Source organism: Lonchura striata, chromosome 2 (assembly GCF_050655825.1).
Source record: "Lonchura striata isolate lonStrDom1 chromosome 2, ASM5065582v1, whole genome shotgun sequence".
Classification (NCBI taxonomy): Eukaryota; Metazoa; Chordata; class Aves; order Passeriformes; family Estrildidae; genus Lonchura; species Lonchura striata.
The window spans coordinates 155,519,276-155,545,044 of record NC_140704.1 but is presented as its reverse complement, the minus strand read 5'-3'; the positions used below and the strand labels follow the sequence as shown (position 1 = coordinate 155,545,044).

At 46.4% G+C, this 25,769-nt stretch overlaps 1 protein-coding gene across 2 annotated transcripts in view; it reads left to right on the top strand.

Annotated features, from left to right (window-relative positions):
• ZC3H3 (zinc finger CCCH-type containing 3) overlaps window positions 1-25,769 on the top strand; it is a 127,367-nt gene that overhangs the window by 42,905 nt on the left and 58,693 nt on the right. For both annotated transcript variants that reach the window (XM_077781788.2, XM_085572648.1), the window contains exon 4: window positions 6,993-7,143. In XM_077781788.2, coding sequence (XP_077637914.2) covers window positions 6,993-7,143 — 151 coding nt within the window. The remainder of the gene's footprint in view (window positions 1-6,992; window positions 7,144-25,769) is intronic.

Sequence of the window (25,769 nt, the reverse complement as noted above, 5' to 3'; positions counted from 1 at the left end):
CTCCTCGCTCCCCTTCTTTCTTCTCAACAGCTCAGGCTTCACTTTGTTCCCCCATGACATCTGTACGCATCATGGTGCTTTCCTAAACATTTGGATTTTTGAAAGGCTCTAATAAGGTCTACCTGGAACCCTCCATTCTCCAGGCTGGACATTCCCAGCTCTCCCAGCTGTCTCCAGAGCAGAAAGGTTCCAGCTCTTGGAGCATCTCCTCTGGACCTTCTCTAGCAGCTCCACATCCTTCTGCTGTTGGGCCCCAGAGCTAGATGTAGAATTCCAGGTCGGGTCTCACCTGAGCAGAGCAGAGGGGCAGAATCCCTCCCTTTCCTGCAGCTGGAATTTTTCTCTTCAAGCAGGGTGATGTTTTCCCACCCTGTATTTCCTGAAACAAAAGTTCTGTATTTTTCACCTAAACCCAGGAATTTTGGATGCAGACCCAGACCCACAGAATTTATTTGAGCAGGATATGTGGATTTGCCCAGAGAGGTTGCAAATCCTCATCCCTGGAAGTGTCCAAAGCCAGGTTGGACAGGGCTTGGAACAACCTGTTCTAGTGGAAGGTCTCCCTGCCCACTGCGAGGCTTTTGGAGTAAGGTGGTCTTAAAAGCCCCTTCCAAACCAAACAATTCCATGAATTTAATACTTTGCCTGCTAAAATGAGTGTTTCCTTACACTTCATCTCCAAGTGCCAGTGCCCAGCACAGTCTCATTCCTGGTGGATTCCATGAACTTCCTCTTTTCCTGTGGTCTGATTGACATAACAGAATTAGCCAAGCAGATTTGGTTTTAATTTCCCAAATTTTCCCAGCTGAAAGCAGCTGCCATGCTAAGCAAGTTTTCCATTGAGTTTGGAGCTCTCTCAAATGTTTCACCTCCAAATCCCGCCCTTCTCCTGTACTCTCAAAATGTGACAACAGGAGCAGCTGTTGTGCTCCGGGTCCCAGGTAAAGCAGTTTGGATCAATTGGATTTATTTCCTATTAAGCAGCAGTTCATGATCATAAAGCATCGTTTACACGCTGGCATAAAGGGCCATCGCTCTTGAAAGAGCTCGGAACTGAATGAGTGTGAAAATTAAATTCCCCTCTTAAATCCAAGGATGGTCCTTTTGGAAGCTGATTCCAGTCGCAACATAATTAACCTCTTGCTGTGCCATTCTGTGGGAACATATTGAACCTGCTCCGGGATAATCATCCCTAATGCTGGTGTCTGCTTTCACACTGAATTCCTAACAGCATTACAGTAATCCCAAAGCTTTTGTTAACTCCAGGGACTTGGCCAAGTTGGCAGCCAGGACAAAAGGTGTCGGAGCCGCGTGGCTCGGGGGTGATGATCCAGGTGTGGTGGGATGGGAAACACCAGAACCATTTGCTTTTGGGTAGAGAAGCTGTAGTAGAACTTTTATTCAGGTTTTCCATGGAATTATCCCTGTTGAGGGACATTTCCATATGCTTGGAGCAACCTGGTCTAGTGGAAGGTGTCCCTGCCCATAGCAGAGGGGTGAAACTCAATGGTGTTAAAGATCCCTTCCAATCCAAACCATTCCATGATTCCTGTTTTAGCCCAGCTTCTCTCCATTCTTCTCAGCTTTTCCCTCCATTCCTCTTCCCTTCCCATCCACAGGTTTTCTCATCCAGGGAAGCAAGTGGTGTTGGGGATAACCCACAGGAGGTTTGGGTGTATTTCCACCTCTGTGCCCAACGATGAGCTGAAGTCTGAGACTGGAGAAGAGGAGGATTCAGGGAGACCTTTGAGCCCCTTCCAGTGTCTGAAGGGGCTCCAAGAGAACCAGAGAGGGATTTTGGACAAGTGAATGGGGTAACAGGACAGGAGGGAATTGCTTCCCACTGCCAGAGGGCAGGGACAGGTGGGATATTGGGAAATAATTCTTTCCTGTGAAGGTGGTGAGAGACTGGAATGGAATTCTTAGAGAAGCTGTGGCTACTCCATCCCTGGAAGTGTCCAAGGCCAGGCTGGATAGTGCTTGGAGCAACCTGGCTCTTGGTTGATGTGAAGGGCAGGGATTGGGATTCCCAATCCCTGTAATCTGCTGTTGCAGCGGGAGTGAGGCTGATCCATCCTGGCCGTCAGAGATTCCCGTGGTTCTTCTGCTGTCAAGGTTGCTGCTGGCTGCAAACTCCTCTGCTGCCCCCAAATTTGCCCTTGGACCTTCTTCCTAAAATGCTGAATAGCTCCTCTACCACCTTCCCTTCATCCATGAGGTGGGAGACAGTGTGGAAGGATCAAATCCGTTAGGAAATGGTCTTGCAGGGATTTTACAAGGAGCAGATGTAGGGGCCTCATTCCATGCCTTGACATTGGTCATCCCAAAATCCACCTTATGAAAGCCAGCAGCAAATTGTTTTGAGTCAGGGTTGCCTTTTCCCATGGAAAAGAGGGAGGTTTGATCCCATACCATCCCAGAGCATCACTGGATGTGTGTGATGGCCTTGCTGCAACCTGAGATGTCTTTGGTTGAGTGTCCTCTTCCTTCTGGGGTTTGAGGGTAACAGTGGATTTTGCTGAATCTTTCCTTCCTTACCTGGAGCAAATCCCATGGCGAGGGATTCATCTTCCTGTTGGGAAGGGTTTACTTCCAGAAAAACCTTTGGCAGAGATTTTCAGTTCTTTTTCAAGCTGCTTTGGGTTCCAAGTGGGAGTTTTTTAACCCTTGTCAGCAGCTGAGACATACTGGTGGCTCTTTCACACGTATCCTAGTAGTCCTTAACCCTTTTATTTTTTTCTCTCTTGCCTGTTTGGAAAGAGCAATTTGGTTTTATCAGAGGTTTTTGGTCTCTGCTTTGCTTTTTCCCTTGGGGTAGTTCTGCTGCCTCCCTTTAATCTCTGAGGTTTTCCCCGGCGCTGGGGACAATCCTGGCAGCGTATCCAAGGTTCAGCTTCTGCTCCCCAATTTGCATTCGTCCCTGCTCCCGTCTCGCTTCCAGGTGCTGGAAGATCTATGTACCTGTCACTCACTGCTTCCCGTCTCGCCTACGATCGGGATTAATGGCACAGCTCGGCACTGAGCCCCGATGGAGACACACGGGAAGGGTCGTGGTGGCCAAGGATTGATAATGGGCAACCTTCTGTCACCCAGGTCATGACTTAATTTAGTTCTTTTCCCCATTCCTTGTCCGTACAGGAAGCTTTTCTATCCCAGCAGTAATCTGTTGGATTTGGGAATCTGCCCTCCTGAAGTTCCCCTTGCTTGTTTAACTTCCTTTTTCCCATCAGTGTCTTAACAGGATTTACTCCACCATTATTGTGGCTTCCTCTTGCCTCACGGATTTAGAATCATAGAATCATGGAATAATCATCAGGATTGGAAAAGAGCTCTGAGGTCATCAAGTCCAAATGTTTACACTTCCACTAAACTCTGTCCCCAAGAGCCGCATCAACACGGCTTTTTTGGGACATGTTTCACTAGACCAGGTTGCTCCAAGCCCCATCCAATCCATGGATAAGGCAGGCACAATTTCTTTGGGCAACCTGTTCCAGGGTGTCTCCACCCTCACATGGAAGAATTCCTTTCCAATATTCCATCTAACCCTGCCCTCTGGCAGTGGGAAGACATTCCCCCTTGTCCTGTCACCCCAGGACCTTGTCCAAAGGAATTTCCCATCTTTGTTTTAAGCCTCCTTTAAAAGAAGGTTTCTGCAGATCCTTCTTCAGGTGAAATATTCCAGGCACAAACTCTTTTTATGCCCTCCCTGCTTCAACTTCCCCAGGGGGCCAATTCCTGGTACTTCTCTCAGGAAAATAAGAGAACTAAGAACCCTTGCATCCAACCTCTTTCCTAAGGGATGCATGTGCTGGTAGCTCCTGGATCCTGCCTGCTTGGAGCACCCTAGTAAGAGATTTTGGCAATAAATTCCCCATCTCAAGGTCATCATTGGACAAGAGGAAACAGTTTTAAGTTGTACCAGAGGTAGTTTTGTTCGGATATTAGGAAAAATTTCTTCACTAAAGGGATGCTTGGGCTTGCCCAGGGAAGTGGTGGAATCGTCGTTCCTTGAGGGATTTAAAAGCCACGTGGATGTGGCACTTGGGGATGTGGTTTAGCCATGAACTTGGCAGCCCTGAGTTGATGACCTTAGAGGTCTTTTCCAACCTATACAATTCTACATTTAGAGTTTACACCAGGATTTTTTTTTTCCTTGGGAACAGGAGGCGCGAGCGGCGCCCGCGGGATTCGCGGCTCCGCAGAAAGCCCCGAGCTCAGCAGCGCGCGGCCCTGGCTGATAAATGATGCTCATATCCCATTCGAATATGATGCAAGCAGTTTTTTTGTAGTTTGTCTTCCATGGCGGTAGTAAAGTTTTTAATTAGGAAAGCTAATGAGATCGATTAGTCATTAGAAGTGACCTCTGGATCGCGGCGAGGAGTGGGGATGTGTGCGCCGGGCTGATAACGGGGGACGCTGGGGTATTGTTTGTAATAAAAGCGTGAAGTGTTTGATTTGAGTGAAATGTGCCACGGGGAATACATCACGCGGAGAGGAAAAAATTACAACCCTGGGAGCCTGTAATGAAGGGAATTAAACCAACATCCTGTCTAAATAACATGATTATCTACACAAAACCCCTCAGCTAGCAAGTAATAATAGAAAACGGAGCTCTTCGGAGAGGCTCTTTGAGGAGGTGGTTAATGCCGGAGTCGCGCATCAGGCACTTTCCAAGGAGCAGCTTCGGAATGAATACACCATCCAATTACCTCTGGGAATAGAGTTTACCAGGTGCCAGCTTGTTTTGGGGAAGGAGGAGGAGGAGGGGGATGCCTGCAATAATTTGGGATCTCTCTTTCTTGTCAGGCAGGAGTTTGATGCAATTCTGGGTTGATTGGTGGCAGCTCAAGCTTGTGTGGGGACAAAAAAATGTTAATTATGTATTCAGCAAATTCCCAGCTTAGTTATTCTGTGAGGTTGGAGTGGAGGAGGGAAAGGGGCAACTTGTGCTGTTGCTGGTTGGGGAGGATGTGGGATTGTGGCTCTCATCCCTTCCTTGGTGGGATGGAAGGCCTTTGGGTACGTGATTGATGCTGTATCCATGAGAGGTTGGGTGTGTCCACATGTTCTGGGTGACAAAATTGACAGAAGGCAGATTTAGGTGGGGTACTAGGGAGCAATTCTTCCCTGAAAGTGTGGTGAGGCCCTGGCAGAGGTTGCCCAGAGAAGCTGTGGCTGCTCCATCCATGGATGTGTCCAAGGCCAGGTTGGACAGGGTTTGGAGCAGTCTGGGATGGTGAAAGACGTCCTTGCCCATGGCAGGGGGTTGAACTGGGTGGTCTTCAAGGTCCCTTCCACCCAAACCATTCCACGAGTCCATGATTTCAGGACAGTCCCACCATCACCATAGCTGGGATTTCATTGTGTGTGTGGTGGTCCCTGCAGGGGTTAGCACCTCTGTTCTTTTGCTGCCCCCATTTTCCTGTCCTAAATACAGTTCCCTGAAGGAAAAAACTCCAAGTTTGCAGGCACTTGGGAGCAATTTTAATTGTAATTAGAGCTTCAACCCTGCAAAGGCTTTAAAAGCCCACGCAGAGGTTTGGTCACCGCTCTGAAGAATTTGATCTGTTACAAAAAAAATCCTGAGACAGGGAAAGAGCAGTGAGATCCCGTTTGCTTTCCATGTTCTTTCCTCCCTTCCTTCTTGCCTCACCTCTAAAGTGACCTCTGAAGTGCCTCACCTCTAAAGTGGCTGCAATTCCTCCAGTCATTGAATCATCAAATTGTTTCTACCGGAAGAGAACTTGGAGGATCCTTTAGTTCCATGATTTATCCCATGGGTTCATTCTGCGGAACATTGTGAGCGTCATCTTTAACCACAAAAAATTCTAGTGATTTTTCTGTCATGGCAGAGCCTGGTTTTTGCCTTTTTCCATCACCAGGAGTTATAACTTTTTTACTGAATTTCTGAATGGAAATTTGTGTTGCCTGATCCCTCCCAAAGCCAACACAAGTCATCAACTTGCTGGAATGCTCAAGAAGGAAAATATTCCCTATATGAAACTGTAAAGCTGTGAATTGATGTTGCCACTGTTGCAAGGCAATGGGGGAGCTCTTCCGTCCTTTCTAAGGAATGGTGTCAGCTCTAAAATGTATTTCCTTATTTTTCCTAGTTTACCTGGGAATCCATGTTATTCTCCCTCCCTTCACAGAGATAAACATGGGGATGGGTCGAACATTTTCAGTGGAAATAATACTCCCACTTTTCCCCTCCCAACCTCTCCATGATTTTAATGAGAGGTTCTCCAAGAAAAACAGCCGGCCCTTTAAATCAGTTATAAAACCCAGAGACCGAGGCTCAGCATGGAGTGTCAGCTTTAATTATCTGGGCAGTTACAGCTGTATGTTATAAAAGTCGGCCAATTAGGTGCATTCCTGAAAGCTTGGGGGAAAAAAAAAAAATATGGCTTGTGGAGGAAAACCACAGTCAAACGTAGAACTGTTAATTGCATGAAACATTCTGCAGAATAACCTGGGATGTAGATCATCCTGCAACACAGAGAATCCAGGAACGGGTAGGGTTTGGAAGGGAGCTTAAAGCTCATCCAATTCCCTGTCTGTGGAAGGGACCTTCCATTATCCCAAGTTGCTCCAAGTCTTGTCCAACCTGGACTTCAACTTCAGGGGATGAAGGATATGATGAAAATGCCAAGGATTAAAGGCATACATTTATTTCCAATGTGGATGTTGGGATCAAGGTGTTGGTGAATCTGTGATTCCTGTGGTAGTGTTTTGCTGGTGGGGTGGTGAAGCCAGTCCCAAGCACATCAAGACCTTTCTGTTACTGAAACTTCACCCCTTTTTTCAGGTGCTGAAATGTTGGATGTAGGACTTAAGTTGGTTGTGGGACCAACAGCCATTGAACTTGATGATCTTAAAGGTCTTTTCCAACCTTAAAAATTCCATGATTCTGTCATAGTGTCAGTGAGATCCCTCCTGTGCCCATCCACACCTGAATTTCAAGCCTGTTTTTCCATGTTTTTTTCTCTTAGGATCCAACTTCCACTTGGTAAGGAGCCCCCCAGCCAACAAAGTGATAAAGACGCGCTACAGGATCGTGAAGAAGAATGTGGTGTCTCCAGCCTTATCATCCTTCACCGGCCCCATTCCCACCTGGAAGACCAGGCGCCCTGTGACATCCAGGTAACTCTTCCATCCCTGGAATGCAGTTGGTTGGGATGTAGGAGCCACGGGAACTCCCACGTTGGCTCCGTGTTTTTCTGTTGCATCTTCACTGTTTAATTTCTCTCTTTGTTTGGTTTACTCTGAGTTTATTGACTTAAAGTGTAAAATCATATTTGGAATTGTGTTATCCTGAGCTAGTGCCAACAGCTTATGCCTTTTGCTTCTTATGTATTCCCTCTTGGAATGAATTGTTTCCATGGAGCAGTTAAATAAGCTGAAAAGAGGATGAATAAAAGTGTGGATGTTGGTGATGCAGGGGAGCATGTTGAATGCTCCAAACTTCCCCTAGGATGTAGGTGCTATCCCAAACTCGTTTTTTCCCAATTATCTAGATGGGTGAAACATCCGGAAATATTTTGTCACTGCCTAGAGAAGGGAGGCACTGAAGGCACCATAAACTTATATTGGAATATTCCTAAATCCATGGAGGTGGAGATGTTTCCAGGGAGCATCTCAGAGGTCAAGATGAGACCCGGAGCTTGTGTAAAGCAGGAAGATCGTTAAAATAATTGATTCTGTAGAACAAGATGCGATTCAAAGTGATGGGTTTGGTAAAAATACAGATTTCGTCTGGTTTTAGTTCAGGAATAGCTTGTCCTTCCACTGAAATGCCAGGAGTCACGGGCAGTATTTTGGGCAAAGAGAGCCTGCTCTGCTCTTCTCCAGCTTTGTTCTCCCTGCTCCAGGTGGTTTCCTCCAAAAGTCATTCCCCATCAATGCCCTGAGGATTGGTGGCTTTTATAGTTGAGCTGTGGAGGGACAAAAATCGTGGTGATTGTTTTTAAAGCCTGACTTTGCCTGATATTTCCCTTTAAAAGTGAAGTTTGCGATTCCCAAATTGGTATCTGAAGGGAGGATTGGTTTTGGAAGAATTCAGGGTGATGAAGCAAAGTATGGGATAAGCAGAGAGATGGGTAAAATGGTTGAGTCAATTATTTTGTCTGTTTTCCAAGCTCTTGGTTGAGAAACTCCTCATCCCCTGTACTCTACCGGTCTCAAAGTTCTTCTTCCAGTGTGGAAGCTGGGATCCTTTTGGGCTCATGGTCAACCTTACCTGCACCACCTCTTCCTTTGTCTTCACATTCTACTCTTGCCTGTGGTATTTTCCCACCTGGGCATCATCCCTGAGATCCCCAGGTTTTTTTCTGGGTTGCCACTTCCATTTGCACATCCTTGGGTCCAAATTTCTCCATTTCCCTTTCCAGAAACAAACTGTGTAATTTTCTGCCTGCTCCACAATCCTGCATTTTCATGGAATCACAGGATGTTTGGCTAGCAAGGGACGTTTAAGATCCTTGAGTTCCATCCCCCTGCAGGGGATGAGCTGTTTTCTATTAATTAAGGCTCAGAGTCACAGAATCATTTGAATTGGGAGGAACCTTCAAGATCATCTTGTTTCAACCTTCTGCCATGGGCAGGGGCACCTTCCACTATCCCAGGTTGCTCCAACCTGGCCTTGGACACTTCTAGGGATGAGGCAGCCACAGCTTCTCTGGGAAACCTGTGCCAAGGCCTTACCACCCTGGAAGTGTCCAGAGCCAGGTTGGATTTGGGCTTGGAGCAACCTGGGATATTGGGAAGTGTCCCTGCCCATGGCAGAAGGTTGAAACAAGATGATCTTGAAGGTTCCTCCCAATTCAAATGATTCTGTGACTTTGAGCGTTAATTAATAAACAGCTCATCCTCCAGATGTTGGACTCAGCTTCTTCCCTCACACCTTGTTACTCCACATCTGGATGGAGGATCCATGCTGAGAATCAAGGCAGAGATAAGCTTCGGGCATGGAATTCAGAGCTGGAACATCTGGGATCTGTGTGGTGGCTCTTGCTGAACCCAGTGGTGATTTTCCAAGGAATGACCTCGTTCTGCTGCGATTGGCTGAGAGCTCCCACTTGTAGGATCATTTTCTCTGCATTAATCTCCGACTTCATTAAATCGGTGTAGTTTAGATCTTACAGCCGCTTCAGACAAATCTTGATAAAATGCCATCAGCAAATTAAAACAATTATGTTTTAAAGAAGCCATAAATCTCCATCTCCCAATTACCTTTGTTGGGGGTGATCAATCATCCGGCCTGTCTGGAGGAAGCACGTGGCAAATGCTTCTCCTGGAGTTTTTACAGGATTTTTTGCTCCATCGTTCCTATCATCAGCTTGAATCTGTCACAAACAACACACCACGATCTGCTTTTTTCCTGATTTTCTTTGCTCTTCCCAAAGCAAGAAGAAGCTCTGGTGATGGTGGGACACCCCTTTGGTCACCTCAGTTTTATTTTTCATACTGAGTAGTTAATGATTTTTAATATTTCTATTTTTCATTTCAATAATTATAATGTTTTTATAATAATTTGATATTTTTAATATCCTCTTCCCATTAAGCCAGCAGTGGGATGTCAACTGGTGGTGCTGCCCTCCAGTGCTACTCCCAAACTGACTCCCAACTGGCACTAAGGAGCAATTTCTTCCACAAAATCCAGGTTTTTGGGTATCTGGAAGTAATGTGCCAGGGTTTTATTTTGCTGGGACATCCGGGATGTCGCCCTTTTTGCCAATAAATCCTCAAATCACCAGACTAAGATGAAGAGGGATGTGGCTTTGGGAAATGAGTGACAGGGAGCGTTGCTGGAGGTACATGATGTCAGTCCCTTGGGAATGAATTCCATCCTCCCCTTCTTGCTGGGTTGGATAAAACTGGGCCCTGCTGCTGGCTTTTCTTCGAGGCGATAGGTGGGAGTATATTTTAAATTAATTTTACTCCACTTTTTGTAATATTTTTGTTTTAAATAGATTTATAAGCAACTCGGGACCTATTTCTCCAAATTTATGAAGATAATTTTCACTCTCTTGATAAGGTGAAATTTACACCTGCTATTTCCATATTAATTCACATTGCTAAGTGGATCTAATTTTCTTCCGTTCTTCTATCTGGTGAGTGTGGCCTTTCCTAATGCAATTTCCCCCTCACTAAATCACTGTGATCGGGAGTCATGATCGAGTTAAATTAACTTAAATTAATTTACTTAATAAGAGCTCCAGATCATTGTGAATGAGGTTGAGATTTATTGATTCTCCTTTTCACTCCTCCCCCTTATCTCCCGCGGCTTTGCTGGGAGCGCAGCTCACAAGGGCTGTGATTTGCTGGCCTTAAATTTTTGGTTGCTCCTGGTGACATTGAGGTTGGTCATCCATTAAAAATCCTGGAGGGAGGTGTCCTCTCTCCTCGCAGCCTCCCTCTGCTGGGAAAGAAATGAGGGATTTGCCATGGAGGAGTTGGGATGGATGAAGTGTCATACTGAGAATTGGCAGCGATGCTTCTCCTGCATCCAACCACTTTCCATGGTCCACTGGATGTGGCCACCAAAAAAATGGGATTCCCTCATGTCACAGACCTTGCACAGAGGCAGCAGAAGACTTCTGGGGTTGATGATCAGAGGGTTGGAGCACCTTTCCTACAAGGAAACGCTGAGACAATTGGGAATGTTCATGCTGGAGAAGAGAAGCTTCAGGGTGAGCTCAGTGCAGCCTTCCAGTGCCTGAAGGGGCCTGACAGGAAAGATGGAGAGGGAATTTTTGCAAGGAGTGACAGGACAAGGGGGAATAGCTTCCCACTGAAAATAAGTTTAACCCATTAAGTGTTAGATTGCATATCAGGAAGAAGTTCTTCCCTGTGTGGGTGGCGAGGCCCTTGCACAGGTTTCCCAGAGAAGCTGGATCCCCAGGGAAGTGGTCGTGGTCCCAAAGCTCTCAGAGCTCAAGGAGCATTTGGACAACACTCTCAGGCACAGGGTGGGATTTTTGAGGTGTCCTGTGCAGGACCAGGAGTTGGACTAGACGATCCTTGTGTGTCCCTTCCAACTCGGAATATTCTAGAATTCTATAAACTCCTTCAGAAGACTCCAGTCTCCTGCTGGAGAGACAGAACCACTTTTAAGACACATTTCTGGGAACAGAGAACCCTCTGAGTTGAGCTTACAGACCCCCCAGTGGGGGAATGAAACACTGACCCACTTTGAAGAGTTTTCTTCTCAAATCCTGCTGCAAGTGTGCAAAACAAAAGTCACCTGTCTGCAAATAATGATTTGTGTCTGGCACTGCTGGGGAAACTCTGATGTTTCTTCCTGAAAACTTTGCAGTGCCTCTTGAGGGAGAATCCTACCCCTCCAGCACTATAAATAAGTAAAGAACAAGATAATCCAACATTTGTCAGAGAAATGCCAGCTCAGGAGAAAGGAACTCGTCAGTGGAGGATTCGCTCATGTAGTTGAGTTTAGTTTTCTTTTTTCCTTTTATTTTCTTCTCTTTTGTTCTGTTCTGTGGCCTGGAGTGCTTTGAACAGATTAAGATGGAAACAGTTGTCACCATCCCTGGGGGTGTTCAAGAAATGACTGGATGTGGCAGTCAGCGCTCTGATCTGGTTGACAAGGTGGTGATTGCTCAAAGTTTGGACTTGATGGTCTTTTCCAGCCTAAATGATTCTGTGATATGGTGATTACAAGGATTTCTCCCCCAGGTTTCAAAGATCTGAAGCTTTTAGGGATTTGAGCTGAAAGATGAAGTGGGTGATGCAGGGTTTCAAGTGGGGCTCAGCCACATTTCCCACTTCTCTGGGAAAGGGGAGATACAGCTGAGCATCCAAGAGGAGGAGGAACCACCATCCCTCCCAGTCATCCTCTGCAGGAGGTTGGGATATTGTGTTCCAGGTCACTTGGACACACCAACCTCCTTGTGCCATCCCTTCCTTTCCTTCAGAGTGGGTGGTTTTGGGTTTCCAATTTTCTTTTGCTCCCTTAACATCTTTAAGCACCAATTGCCAACGGGCTGACCCAACTCATGATCCGGTTCAGAGAATCACGTAATGGTTTGGCTTAGAAGGGACCTTGGAAGGGTTTCTGGTCCAACCCCCCTGCCATGCCTTCCACTAGACCAGGTTTTTCCAATGCCCATCCAGCCTGGCCTTGAACACTTCCATGGGATGGGTCCGTTTCATGCAGCCCCTGTCATCCCTTCCCAATTTTCCTTTCCATTTTTCTGGCATTCCTTGGGTGCTGTTACAAGTTTCCCTGCAGAAATTATTTCACTGCCTTGGGACAGAGGGATTGTGTGGTGGGGAAGGGCACTTGGCTTTCCTGCTGTGGTAGATTGTTTTCCATGTTATTCCATAGTGGGTGGAGCTACAGGTGCCAGTCCTGGTGTGCTGTTAGTGTGTAATTAACCCTTTCTCCCTAAATCCGTGGGAATCCGGTGAGAATGGGAATCTTGGTTACGGAATAGAGTCCCATGTTTCCCATTGGATGCATTCCAGTTCCTGTGACTCATTCCCACAGAATGGTGTGGTTGACTTGCCGTGGATGAAATGAATGCTAAAATTCAATAACTCCTCTCTCTTTTGGGGGAGGAGAACGTATCCTTGGGAATTCCAGGGAAGCTTTCTCATCCTTTCCATCTTCCTCTTGTTGTGTTGGAGACTGGGGCAATCAGGGTCTGCACCGAGTTGTCCACCATAATCCCACTGATGGACAGTAATGGGTTAAACCAGACAAATTCCATCACTTCTGAGCTTTTTGGTTGCACTGTGAGGGCCCCTAAGAAGTCCATCCATTCAGGAAACGGCATGGGGTCACACAACACTTCTGGCAACTGTTGGGAAGCATTTGGAATATATTTGCTCGTCGTTGTACAACCCAAAGTTGGGTTGGGGTGGTGGTGAGACCCTGGCACAGGTTGCCCGGGAAAGTTGTAACTACCCCATCCCTGGAAGTATTCCCGGCCAGCTTGGACGGGGCTTGGAGCGACGTGGGACAGTGGAAGTTCTCCCTGTCCATGGTTGGAACTCGATGGTTTTTAATGCCCGTTTCAACCCAAAATGTTGCGGGATTCTTTGTTCATGGAAGGTCAGCGGTTGGAGCTGAGAACAGAGAGCAGAGTGTGGGGCTGTAATTCACAGTGGATGGAGCAAATCCACATTTTCTGGGGTGTCATCTCAAAAGTTGCAGAGAACACAGGGAAAACTGTTAACGTCGGCTTCCACGGCAGAAAATTGCCGAGCGCTCCAACAGGAGAGGCTTTAATCGACGTTCCCATATATTGTGAGCAGACAGGGATGGGCATTTTAAAGATCTCAGCAAATGCTGTCTTTTTTCCTCAATCCATTTATTTTTTCCTCCAGTCCTTCTAGGCTCCAAGAGGTGGGTTCCCAACCTCCCAAAACCAGTTTGGAGTACAAACTGGAAGGATGTTTTGAGCCAGATGCTGCATTAAGCAGTGCCAGTGGTTCAATCTCCCAGTTTTGGGGTGTTTCAAGCACAGCTTTTTATGTTGTTTATTTAATTGGGATGATGCTCCGGTGGGATTTTACCTCCTGGTACTGATTGCTCTGGGATATTCCCGAATGGAGATGAGGGAATTGTGAGCAGAGGGCAGAGGTTGGGACACCGGGAGTTAATTTCCTTTTATCAAGATGATAAAATCCTCCCTCCGCCTTCCCGGCTTTTGCCGCGTTAATCTGCGAACAGAGTCAGAATGTGACGAATGGCCTTAAAGTTCCTGTCAGTTTTTTTCTTCCCAAATTCATTTGACATGAAAGTGAGAAGTAAACAGAAAGCCTGTGGTTAAGCAGATAACTTGGAAAGCCTTTTCCATCACATTTAAAAACGGCCGTGTCATGGATTCTGCGAATTGGCGGCTCCTATTTTGTTTGATTTTATTTTGTCTGTGTGGTAAATTTTCTTTTAATAATCCCGACGTGGTTTGACGAGGTTTTAGGCTTCGGATTTTTTTTTTGAAGGGATGTTAAACCATTCTCCAAAATGACATCTCATTAAAGTGAAATTCATCTGCTGGGATTGGAGTCGTTACAGGCAGGAGGCAACAGTAACTCCCATTTGGAAATCCATATTTTTTGTTTCTATAGGAAGTACTTTTAATCCCTTTAATGAGGCTGGGATGAGATGCACAACCCGGATTGTTTTGGAGCAGCCCTGACATCTGGCCCAGCATAATCCAGTTTCTGTTCTGGTCTGGTTTAGAGGCTTTAAAAGACAATGGCACCTCTTTGGGGCAAAGCTGGGGATTAATCCTCCCTGTTCCTGGTGCTCCCCTCCCTCCCAAGAGAGAAGTGACTGGGGAAAAGTCACTCCTCTCTTCTGTCTTCCTTTGCTTTTTATTTCTTATTTCTTACTTCTTACTTCTGTTTCTTCTTCCCCATTTTTCTTTTACCTTTTTTCTCTTTCTCTTCTTGTTATTTTCTTTTTCTTCTTCCTCTTCCCCTTTTCTCTTTCATGTTTTTAATTTCTTTTGACTTTGCTATCTTTTTTCTTTTCTTTTACTAGATTTTTCCCCCTTTTACTTTTTAACTTTTTTTTTCCCTTTTTGATGTCTTCTTCCTTTTTCACCTTCTTGCCTTTTTTATTTTACTTTTCCCCCCTTTCCTTTTCTCCTTTTTCCTTTTTTCCCATTTTCCCTTTTTCCTTTACTCCTTTTATCTCCTGCCCTCCTTTCCCTTTTTTCTTTTTACTTTGTTTTTTCTCCTTTGCTTTATTTCTTTTTTTCTTTTCCCTGTTTTCTCTTTCCTTTTTTCTTTTTTTTCATTCCATCCTTTTTTACCTTTTCCCCTTTATTTCTTATTTTCTTTTTCCTATTTTTTTTCTTTTTCATCCTTTTTATTTTTTTATTATTCTTTTTCCTTCTCCCTGTTTTTTATTTCCTTTTTCCCTTTATTTTCCTCTTTTAACTTTTTCCTTTTAATTTTTTTAACTTTTTCCTTTTAATTTTTTTCTCTTTTCCCATTTTATCTCCTTCTCTCCTTTTCCCCCTTTCCTTCTTGTTTTTCTTTTTCATTTTCCTTTTTCCCCCTTTTTCTTTTTCCTCTTTCCTTTTTCCTTTTTTCTTTTTTTCCTCCCCCCTTTTACCCTTTTCCCATTTTCCTTTTTTCCCCTTTCCTCCTTTTTTTCCTTTCTCTTTCACGTTTTCCCATTTTCCCCTTTTCTCATTTTTCCCTTTTCCTCCTTTTTTTTCTTTCTCTTTCTCCTTTTCCCATTTCCCCCTTTTCTCAATTTCCCCTTTTCCCCTCTCCTTCTTTTTTCCTTTTTCCTTTTCCCATTTCCCCCTTTTCCCCTTTTTTGCTTTTCCTTTTTTTCTCTAATTTCCTTCCTCCCCTTTAAATAATTTTTCATATTTTCCTTAATTTCTTTTTTCCTATTTTATCTTTTCCTTCTTGCTCCACTTTTCATTTTTATCCCTCTTTTTTCCCCTTGTCCTTCTCCCAAACATCCCTCCCAGCCAGTTGCTTTCCTACCCACCAAACTCAGCAGCAAATCCAAGTTGCGCAGCTTCCAGCGGAATTAGGGACTCCACCACTCCTGCTCCCCAGTCCTCCCAGTTTGCCCAGTCTGTCCAGTTCCTGGGTGACCTTATGCTGGGAGATTGGATTTTTCCCACTTTTCCATGAATTCCAGGCTGCCGGCACTGCGGGGGAAGCGCTCCCGTTCCCTCCTCCTGGGTCAGCCGCAGTAATCGAGCTCCACTTCGGAGGAAGTAATGAAACCAAAATAAAAGCAGGACTTAGGGGTTAATGACCAGCTCTAAATGCACATGAACATCCTTAGGAATAATGGGATTTTCCTTTTTTAATTTTGGTTAATGGAGTCGTCGCGTTTCGAATGGATTCCATTAAAAAGAAAACTGCCACATCCGATCCCGGGGATGGTGAGGGGTTATTTACTCGGCAGGATGGTGTGTGGATCTTGGATCAGCTCTTCCCTGGAGCCTGGAGCATCCTTGCTGCGGAGCCCAGCATTCCTTAAACCAGGTTTTTTTCTTCCTGGGAAATCTTGCAGCTTCATCCCATGCTGGAGCTGTGTTGGATTTGATGACCTGAAAAGGTTTTTCCAACTCAATCCATTGAGACCCCCCAGCATGGCACCGACTTCCTGCCACGTGAGATGTTGGATTTGGATTTGCTGCACCCTTTGGCATGAGATCACAAAATCCCAGGATCACTGAGGTTGGAAAAGACCTTCAAGATCATCAAGTCCAACCTGCAGCTGATCTCCTCCACCTTGTCACCCAGACCAGAGAACAGAGTGACACGTCCAGCTGTTCCTTGATTCCACCACATCCCTGGCAGCCCATTCCAGTTTTACTCTTCTTTTTTGGAAAAAATTCCTTTTAAGATTCCCAAGTTGGAAGAAATCATCTGGAAGTCATCCAGTCCATAGCTTGGATAATGTAATTGGAGTGTCTTCCTTCTGTCTCATTTCCCCGCATCCCAAACCAAATTTATGGTGCAAAACCACTGTCGGAGAACGCGGTGCCACCGTTCCCAACTGGAATTGGTGTCATCCTCAGTGGGATTTTCACCTGGATCAGGACAGACTTTCAGAACTGGTCTCCTGAGTGAGACATCTTCAGTTGTTGGGCTTCACGGATCAGTTTTGGAGGTTCAAACTCGACCCTTGGTAGATAAAACCATTCCCGAGGTTATTCAACAGCTTCTGGTGGACTTTGGATTGTCAAGGCCAGGCGGGAGCAAAGCAAGGGATGTGGTTTTGTTGGAATGGGTTTGATGTGCAGTGTGAATTTCAGATCCTCAGCACCAGGTTGTCTCTCTAGATCTACTCTGAAGGGTCCCCACTGCCTTTTGGGATGCTGTGGGTCAGGGACAAGGAGATTCTGGAGTCCTGTTGGAGTTTGCAACCAAAGGATCCTATGGAAAAAGATGAACTGAGATGATAAGTGAGATTAAAAGAAGGAGACTCTGCATTCCAGGAAATGCTTGTTTGGAGAGGTGCAGGGGGCTCGTGGGTGTTTTGGGATGAGGAACCATGTCCCAGTTCCAACAAGGTGCTCCACAAGCATTCCCAGTCCCCAGGGCTGGACAAACCAAGTGGAAAGATCCCATAGGGACTAAAACCATGCTGGAGGTCATCACCTCTGTTGTGTCACAGGGCAGAGGTGCCACTCGTGGTGCTGCCACTCCTCAATGAGCTCCTGGACAACATCTTCCTGCCTGGCTGCTCCTACCATTCCCTCCCATGGAATTTTGGGTTAATATGTTTTCCTCAGTGTTTCTAGTAGGTTGAGAGCACCTGCAGAGGTGGCTCAAGGAGGATTTGCTCAGGAGCAGTTTTCATTAGCCAGGATTTCATTTCCTCTGCTTTTGTGAGGCCTTTCCGTGTTTTCCAAGTCCAGCAGCTGTCAGAGAAAAGCGGAACATCCTTAGCGAGGAGCTTTAGAGGGATTAAAAGTTTGGAGTTTGCAGCTGTGGATCAGCAGCTTTGGGTCGGGGATGGATCATCTGCTGCAGGAACTCAGGTGGGAGAGATAAAAACGTAGGCTCAGGGAACTCAAGAGGTTTTCTCCAATGTTGGGTGCCATCTCCAGGTGCTGGGACACCAGATTGGAGATGGTCCTGCTCATCCTATGGTGGAAAAAGTAAAAAATTCTCTTGAGTGCTCTGGAGCCAGGCTGGGAGAGCTGGGAATGTCCAGCCTGGAGAAGACTCCAAGGAGACCTCAGAGCCCCTTCCAATGCCTGAAGTGGCTCCAGTAGAGCTGGAGAGGGAATTTGGACAAGGGATGGAGAGAGACATGGAATGGTTTCCCACTGCCAGAGGTCAGGGATAGATGGGATCTTGGGAAGGAATTCCTCCTTGTGAGGATGGTGAAGGGCTGGGATGGAATTCCCAGAGAAGCTGTGACTGCCCCTGGATCCCTGGAAGTGTCCAAGGCCAGGTTGGATGGGGTTTGGAACAACCTGGAGTAGTGGAAGGTGTCCCTGCCCATTGCAGGGAGTGGAAAGTAGAACTGGATGGTCTTTAAGGTCCCTTCCCACCCAAACCATTTCACAATTCCATAAAAAAATGTTAATTACAGCTGTAATCCTGTTTTTTTGTGAATTAGTGTGCAGGGCTTGGGATGGGCTCTGGGCAGCCAGGGCAGATGCCCTGGGAAGGAAGCAGAGGATGGATCCTTCCTCTTCCAATCTTGGGATCCATCTTGTTCAAAGTCCCCCAGGGACTGAGCGTGGTTCTGTTGGGATTTGGAGCCAGTCTCTAAAACCCTGTAACCCTCTTGGTGCTGCTCCCTCTGTCCCAGGGCATCCATTTATTCCTGCCCAGGAATAAATAAAATAAAATCTCTCATGGGACCATGAAGTTCTAAGTTCAGCTCTTCCTCTTCTCCATCCAAATTCCCTAAACTCCTGCTGTAATTTTAAATAAGATAAATTTTGTGGGATATTATTCAACTTTTCTAACCCAGGCTTCAACAACAGTGGAGTAGCTTAGCCAGATGAAATCTCCCCGTGGATAAAATTTTCCAAATTTGCCACATGCTGGATTCAAAACTCATTTTGAAGTGGTTTGGAACCTTTGGAAGTGTTTTTTTTCTAATGCTAATTATCCCTCCTAACAACATCCCATTTAGAATCTATTTTCCAGTGCTGGATATTTACACACTCCCTGTTTTTTCACCTGACAGTGACAGCTGTGGGAGTGAGGAATGTATTTAATTCCTAAATATCTACTCTAATAAGAGATTAGTAATGGCAGAGCTGCTTTTTTTTCCACCCTTTTCCCAGATGGTTTTTCCTACAAACGGTCGTAACTTCTCCAAGCTTTTAGCAGGTCAAACCCCAACGTTCTCCTGTGCCAATTCCAGTGTGAAAGTTGGGATTTAAAAGAAAAAGCACCCAAAAAAGGAGGAAGGGGGAAAGAGAGCGTGGCTGAATGGCAGCTCCGCAAGGCACAAATTCCCTGAATTAATTCTGATCCCGATAAAATTGGGATAAATTCCTTTAAACTTTTCTGTGAGCTGCTGCTCTGAGCCGAGTCCAACTGGTGCCAGCATCTGGGCTGAGCTCCGGGCTGTGCCCGGGCAGGTCTCGGAGCTCAGGAATGAGCAATCCGGTTTTTGGGGGCAAAAAAGGTCATTTGGCAAGTGCTGGAGCATCGTTTTCCACTGATTAATTCTGTCCAGGCTAAGTAAACATTTAGGCTTCTTTCAGGCCGAAGGATGGATCCATCTGTTTCATCCTGGTGGGGGAAATCAGGGAGTATCCTGATTTCTGGAAAGATCATCAAATCCAACTCCTGGCCTGCATGGGAACATCGCCCCCCACAAAAAGGTATAAAAAAATCTAAAAAAAGCTGGAGAAGACTCCTGGATTGGCAAATGCAGAGGGGTCCTAAATAAGATCTCTGAGAACTTCACTGGGCAGCAGGATCCGTTTTCCAGGAGCTGGAAAGGGCTTCATGCAATGGAGGGAAGTAAAGGAAGGAAGGAATTTGTACACTTCTCCCATAGGTCAAATTTCACCCTTGGGCTGAGCTAATGAAATTTCTAGTTGAGTTTAAGTGTCTGTTGTACTAAACATGGAGAAAAAAATCCTAAATAATTATATATTCATGTCCAAAACCTACATAATGTTTGGAAGAGCAACTGGAAGGTTTCTTGTCCATGGCAGGGGGTTGGAATGACATGATCTTTAAGGTCCCTTCCAACTCAAATTATTCTGGGATTGTGTAATCAGCTTTCTCAGTCCCTGGGTGTTTATTTCCTTCTGCCGCCTTGGAAATAATTGGAATTAGCTCGTTAATACCGACTGATATCCCTCCTACCAGGTCTGGTCTGTCCCCAGCGGAGCACTGAGATTTCCTCTTTTTACACCCAAATTCTCTGTCTGACAGAGCTTCCTTTGGGATGAAGCCATTCTGTTCCCTTCCAAACCTTGGTTTTATTCCATTAGGGAATGTGTGGATGATGCAGGACCATCCAGCCTCTCCTTGGCTCTTCCCGGGCTGGATCCTGGCACCTCTGTGTGGATTTCAGCATGAGGCCGGATTCGCCGCCGCCCTTGGCACCGGCAAAGCCGACCATCTGCATCCGGCAGCTTCCCTGTTCCCGGCCCATCCATCCATCCATCCCCAGGTGCCAGCCGGGCTCCGCAGCATCTGCAGCTCCTGCTGCCCTCCGGGCTCGCCTGGAAGGAGGATTTGCAGGAGGATACGGGGAGGTCTGAGAGGTCACAGCTGTTAAAGCTGGGAAAGTGGGAAAAAAAGAGCAGAGGGATTCCCGACGTTGGCACGGATCCCGCGGCCACCTGTCCGTGAGCAGGAATGGCCTTCTGAGCTGAAATAACGTTTTGATTGCAGATAATTTCCTTTAATCTTCCCCCAAATTAGTGGAGATTTAATAATTGCTTCTGGAACTGTTAGTAGTGAATCCAGGTCTGCGTTCTTGCCACCCTCTGGTGTGGAAAGGAGGATGTAAACGTAGGCAATGAGGGGTGAATCTCCAGGGAAACCCCAAAGCTATTCCAGTTCAGGATATTTTGTTTGGGAAAAGGTTTTGTGGCTCAATAAGGAGGATCAGGGAGTGTTGAAGGTGATGTCTCTGCTGCTTTCAATTCCTTTTAAGTGCAGGGATAAAACAGGGCAAAGGGGGAACGTTGTTTGTGTCACAGGAAGGAACTTTGTGGGAGTTGTGGGAGACAGAAGGAATGTTTTTCTGTTCTCTCCCTCAAATAAATTTCTGGGCTCTTCTGCATCTAAAATAACACAGTTTCAACTCAAATCAAGGTGTGGAATCATGGAATCATTGAGGCTGGGTAAGCCCTCATTGAGTCAAACCATTCCTTCAGCACTGCCAGTGTTATCACTAAACCACGTCCCCAAGTGCCACATCCACACGGCTTTTAAATCCCTCCAGGAATGGTGATTCCACCCCTGCTGGGGGCAGCTGTGCCACGGCTTTATAATCCTTTCCATGAAAAAATTCGTCCTGATGTCCATCATGAGCAACCTCTCCTGGCACAGCTTTGAGGCCATTTCCTTGTGTCCTGTTCTTTGTTCCCTGGGAACGGATCCCAAACCCCACCTGGCTGCACCCTCCTGTCAGGGAGTTGTGGAGAACCAAAAGGTCCCCTTTTTTTTTATCCTCAGCTCCCTCAGCTGCTCCTGGTGCTCCAGACTCTTCCCCAGCTCCATTCCCATCTCTGGACATGCTCCAGCTCCTCAATGTCTGTTTTTCTGAACGCCTGGATTTTTAAAAAATAAAAAGCTGATGAATAAGGAGGAAATAAAAAGGACTTCCTTATACAACATGGGAAGATGTGGGATTAGAATCCTGATGGAATGATTTTTGTTGGAAAGGAGATTTAATACCAGTTTCACCTCATGCCGAGGGCAGGGACACCTTCTCCTATCCCAGGTTGCTCCAAGCCCTGTCCAACCTGGCCTTGGACACTTCCAGGGGTGGGGAAGTCCACACCCTCTCCAGGCAATCTGTTTCAATCCAACAGGATTGACTGGATACGCTGTCCCTGTTTGTAATCCCTGACATTAATCCTGTGTCATCCATGGGTTTGTGGATGGACAGGGAATTAGGCAGGATGAATCCTACCCTGGACCTGCTCTTCGGTCCCAGGGTGGGCAGCTCCTCATGGATCTGCATCATTCCCACCTGTGCACAGGCGACACCAACCAACTTGCAAACGTGATTGAGGGGTTTGCATTGGCCACATCCAGAGCTGTGGCAAAATCCTCTGGGGGCTGGGATCCACCTGAGAGGGCATCTTGGCAAATCCTCTGTGTGGAATCCAGCAGAAAGCACTTTGTGGAGCATCCAAGAATGCTCTGCCTGCCCGGGGAGCGCAGCTTTGGGAGCCTTTTTGCCTGCGTTGGTGAAACTCTCGCCTCTTATTTTTCCCCTCTCTCTTTTTTTTTTTCCCGTCAGCGCTGCTGAAGTGAGGCTTCCTCAGGCAGGTTTTTTACAGTTTGGATTTGATGAGAACAGTCGGTTACAACTCCCCGAGTGCCGTAAAAGTTGATGCGATGGTCGCTCCGCGCCTGTGCTCATTTTTATAATTTTTTATTTTATGAAACAGGACAGGGAGCTTAGTGACTTATTACTATTCATTTCGTTTCAATGCAGTAAATATTGATTCAGTTGGGGCTTTTCAATTTAAACCACTTGCCGATTATATAAAATATTACCAGCCTCTGGAATTATGCTTACGGATCCCTTCGGCTGCTCATTAGCGAAGGAGTGCAATTTTTAGATCCCTTTGCTTTCATCATCCAAATAAATGGGCTGAGCTCCCTCTTCCCAGGGAAGGTGCTGTAGAACTCAGCTCGTGGGGGCTTGACAGCCTCGATGGAGCTCTTAATTTGGAGCTGCTTTCAAAGGATTTTGTACGTGGGGATTTTTTTCATTTTGAGACATTGAGGTCTCTTCCTCTGATTTTTTTCAGAGATGGAATGACAGCTGGGATAAATGGAGCTGGTTCATCCTGCTCAAAGCAGCTTCTCCTACCGGTGGGTGGTTGGATGTTGCTTGAGCTCCAAGGATCTGTTTACACGAGTCATGAGAAGCAGGATCAGAGGTGTCAGGAGAGGGAGATGGGTGAAATTCCAACGGTGGAAAGGTCTTGTTAGCTGTGGTCACTTGGGGTCATCTGGGATAGGCATTCCCATGGCAAAACTTCCCACTGAACCAGCTCGGACAACTCACAGAGTGTGGCTTCAGCACTGTGAGGAGGTGTTGGAACTCATCCACGTAGGGATGGGGTTGAATAAGCTTTGGGAAAATGCTGGTGGTGCCACCAGAGCTCAGGGTGGTTGGACTGTGGGCTTGGGATGTTGCCCATCCATAGATGAGCCCATTTCAGGAGTTTTCCTTTCCCATTGTTGGACCTTTCCATCCCCACTGTCTCCTGTTGAGCCCTTTGGAATGTGAGCTCCTTGCCATGCTCCTCCTGGCATCTCCTCACTAGAAGGACGTGAGGTCAGGATCGTGAAAATCAGGACAAGCTCCTTCTCCAACCCAGTTTGTCCTGGGGACATGGAGAGTGGGACACGGGCAGATCCAGGATATTCTGATGGGATTTGAAAGAAATAAAACGAATCATACCTAGGGGAGCATCCCCACACTTGAGAATTGTCACTTTTGGGGGTTAATTATTGGGGAAGGAACCACCTTCAAGTGGTTTCAGGTGCCATCAAGATGAAAAGAGAGAAGAGTTGGCATCAACCTCAACTTCTTGACCACTTTTAAACCCAACCAAGAACACGCAGTGCTCAGGAGGACACTCAGAAATTGTCTGGTTTAGCAGGAGCTGCGTTAATTGGATCAATGTTAAAATGTGATTTAAAGCACGTTGCCTGTGGAGCAGGGGATTTGGCCAAGGACCTGGAACCAAGGGTGAGTTACGATGCTGGATCTCGGGGCCAAGATGTTCTTCATGTTATGCATTGTGCAGCACTTAACCCGTGGTGGTTTCCCCCAAAAATAACTAATGATGTGACCAGAAAGAAGCTGGATGAAGCTTCAAATTGGAAAAGGAAGAGCTGAAAACGCCAGTGCTGTGGAGACAACTTACATAATTAAACACTGGTTTAAATACCGCTTTTAGGCCAGGTTTAAGGGTGGTAGTAAACCAACTTTACAGTAATCAATAGTTTTTAGTCTGCCTGCATAATTCAAATTCATCAGCCCCTTCTCCCCCAGTGGTTCAGAGCTAATCTCACCAATTGGTTGCAGTAGGATGTCGTGGTGAAGGTGACCTGGAATCCCTTTGTGTGAGTGGGTTTTTGTCAGCTAAATTCAAGGAATTTATCCTTTTTAATGCAAAACCTTAGGGTAATGTATTCATCAGGTTGCTGGCTCACCTATTGCTGGAGATGAATGTGTATTATTTTAATGCTAAGATTAATAAGGACTTTCTGAAGTCCTACTTAAAAGTATTCCCTGATGGTATTTGAGGACTTAATTTGAGTGCAAAGCTGGGATAATTGGGTGGCATCGCAGCTCATGGAAAGCACTGGGAGTTTTGGAGCAGGGCAGAGTTTCCGTGGGAGACTGGCACAAATCAGGTGGAGGCTTCCCCAGATCTCCTTGGGGTCTCTGTTTACACTTCAACCACTTTGGGAATTTTAATTGCTTTGGAAAAATCATAGAACCATGAGGTGATATGGGTTGGAAAGGACTTTTAAAGACCATCTTCTTCCGAGCCCCTCCCCATAGGCAGAGATTCCCTTCCACTATCCCAGGTTTCTCCAAGCCCCACCCAACCTGGTCTTGAACACGTGCAGGGATTGGGCAACCACAGCTTCTCTGGGCAACCTGTGCCAGGGCTTTGGCATCCTCACAGTGAAGGATTTATTCTCAATACCTCATCTGTCCCTGCCCTCTGGCAGTGGGAAGCCATTCCCTGTGTCCTGTCCCTCCATCCCTTGACCAAAGTCCTTCTTCAGCTCTCCTGGAGCCCCTTTAGGCACTGGAAGGGCTCTGAGGTCTTCCTGGAGCCTTTTCTTCTTCAGGGACAAGTTCCTTTTATTGCAGTGGAGATGCAGACTCGTTTGTCCTTGTTGATTGAGTATTTACGATGGGAGCTCCGGACGGTGTTTCCCTCAGATTGGATTTCTGCAGCTGGCAAGAATTGCTCCTGTCCTCCCCAAAGGTCCCTTTTCACCTGTCAGGACACACTGCAGCCTTTTTATTCTGTTTATTCTTGTCCGGTGATTTAATCCCTGGCCACTGGGGTGGCTGTAACACCATGATCTTCAGAATTTCCATTCTGCCCTGTATGTATGGGTTGGATTTCTCCTGCTCTTTTATTTTTAATTATTTTTTAAATCCTGCTCAATATTCAAGGACCATAAAAACGCTTCCCACTTATCATGAGCTGTTATCTCAACGACTCCTCACCATTATTAATAATCACTCTCAGTGTCATGTATTGCTCTTCCTTATGGCTCCCGAGGCAAATTATGGATGCAGGGAAGGATTTCTAATGGTTGAGTCACAGGCTGGGGAGGAGCAGAGCTGTTTCGCTTCTTTCTGAAAGCAGGACAACAGGTTTGGAGTCATTTCTGTGGTTCCTGGTGGCCACCTGCCAAAGGGAACCTCCTGAACATGGTCATGCTGTGTCCTCCTGCAGACGGTGACATCCACGGAGATGCTCCATGGGCATTGTGGTGCCCACCTGGCATTGGGGTGTGCAAATGTGAGCTGGTATCCAGCTGCATCCAAGGTGATGGAGCACTAAGTCTCACCAGTCCCAGTCCCACCAAGATACTGGGGAACCCCAGAACCTCTCAAGCTTTGGTGGGAAATCTTCCCCCTTAAGGTATTTGAAAACCATAAAAGGGTTTGGGTGGGAAGGGCCTTCCAAGATCATCGAGTTCCATTCCCTGCCATGGGCAGGGACACCTCCCATTATCCCAGGTTGCTCCAAGCCCTGTCCAACCTGGCCCTTGGACACTTCCAAGGATGGGACAGCCACAGCTTCTCTGGGAATCCCATTTCAGGACCTCACCACCCTCACAGGGAACAATTCCTTCCCAATATCCCATCTCATTTTTCCCTCTGCCAGTTTAAAGTGATCATCTAGACCTGGTGATTGGCAACTGGTTCTGGATCTCCCTGCTTGAGCAGGGCATTGGGCCACACTTCCAGCCTCAAATATTTCGTGATCTCTCCTGAAAACCTCTGGGCATTGCTGTTGTTGGTCATGGCACCTCCTGTCTTGGGGCATTGGGTCATCCAGAGGAATTTGAGATTTGTCCAGAGAAACTTTGGCTGCCCC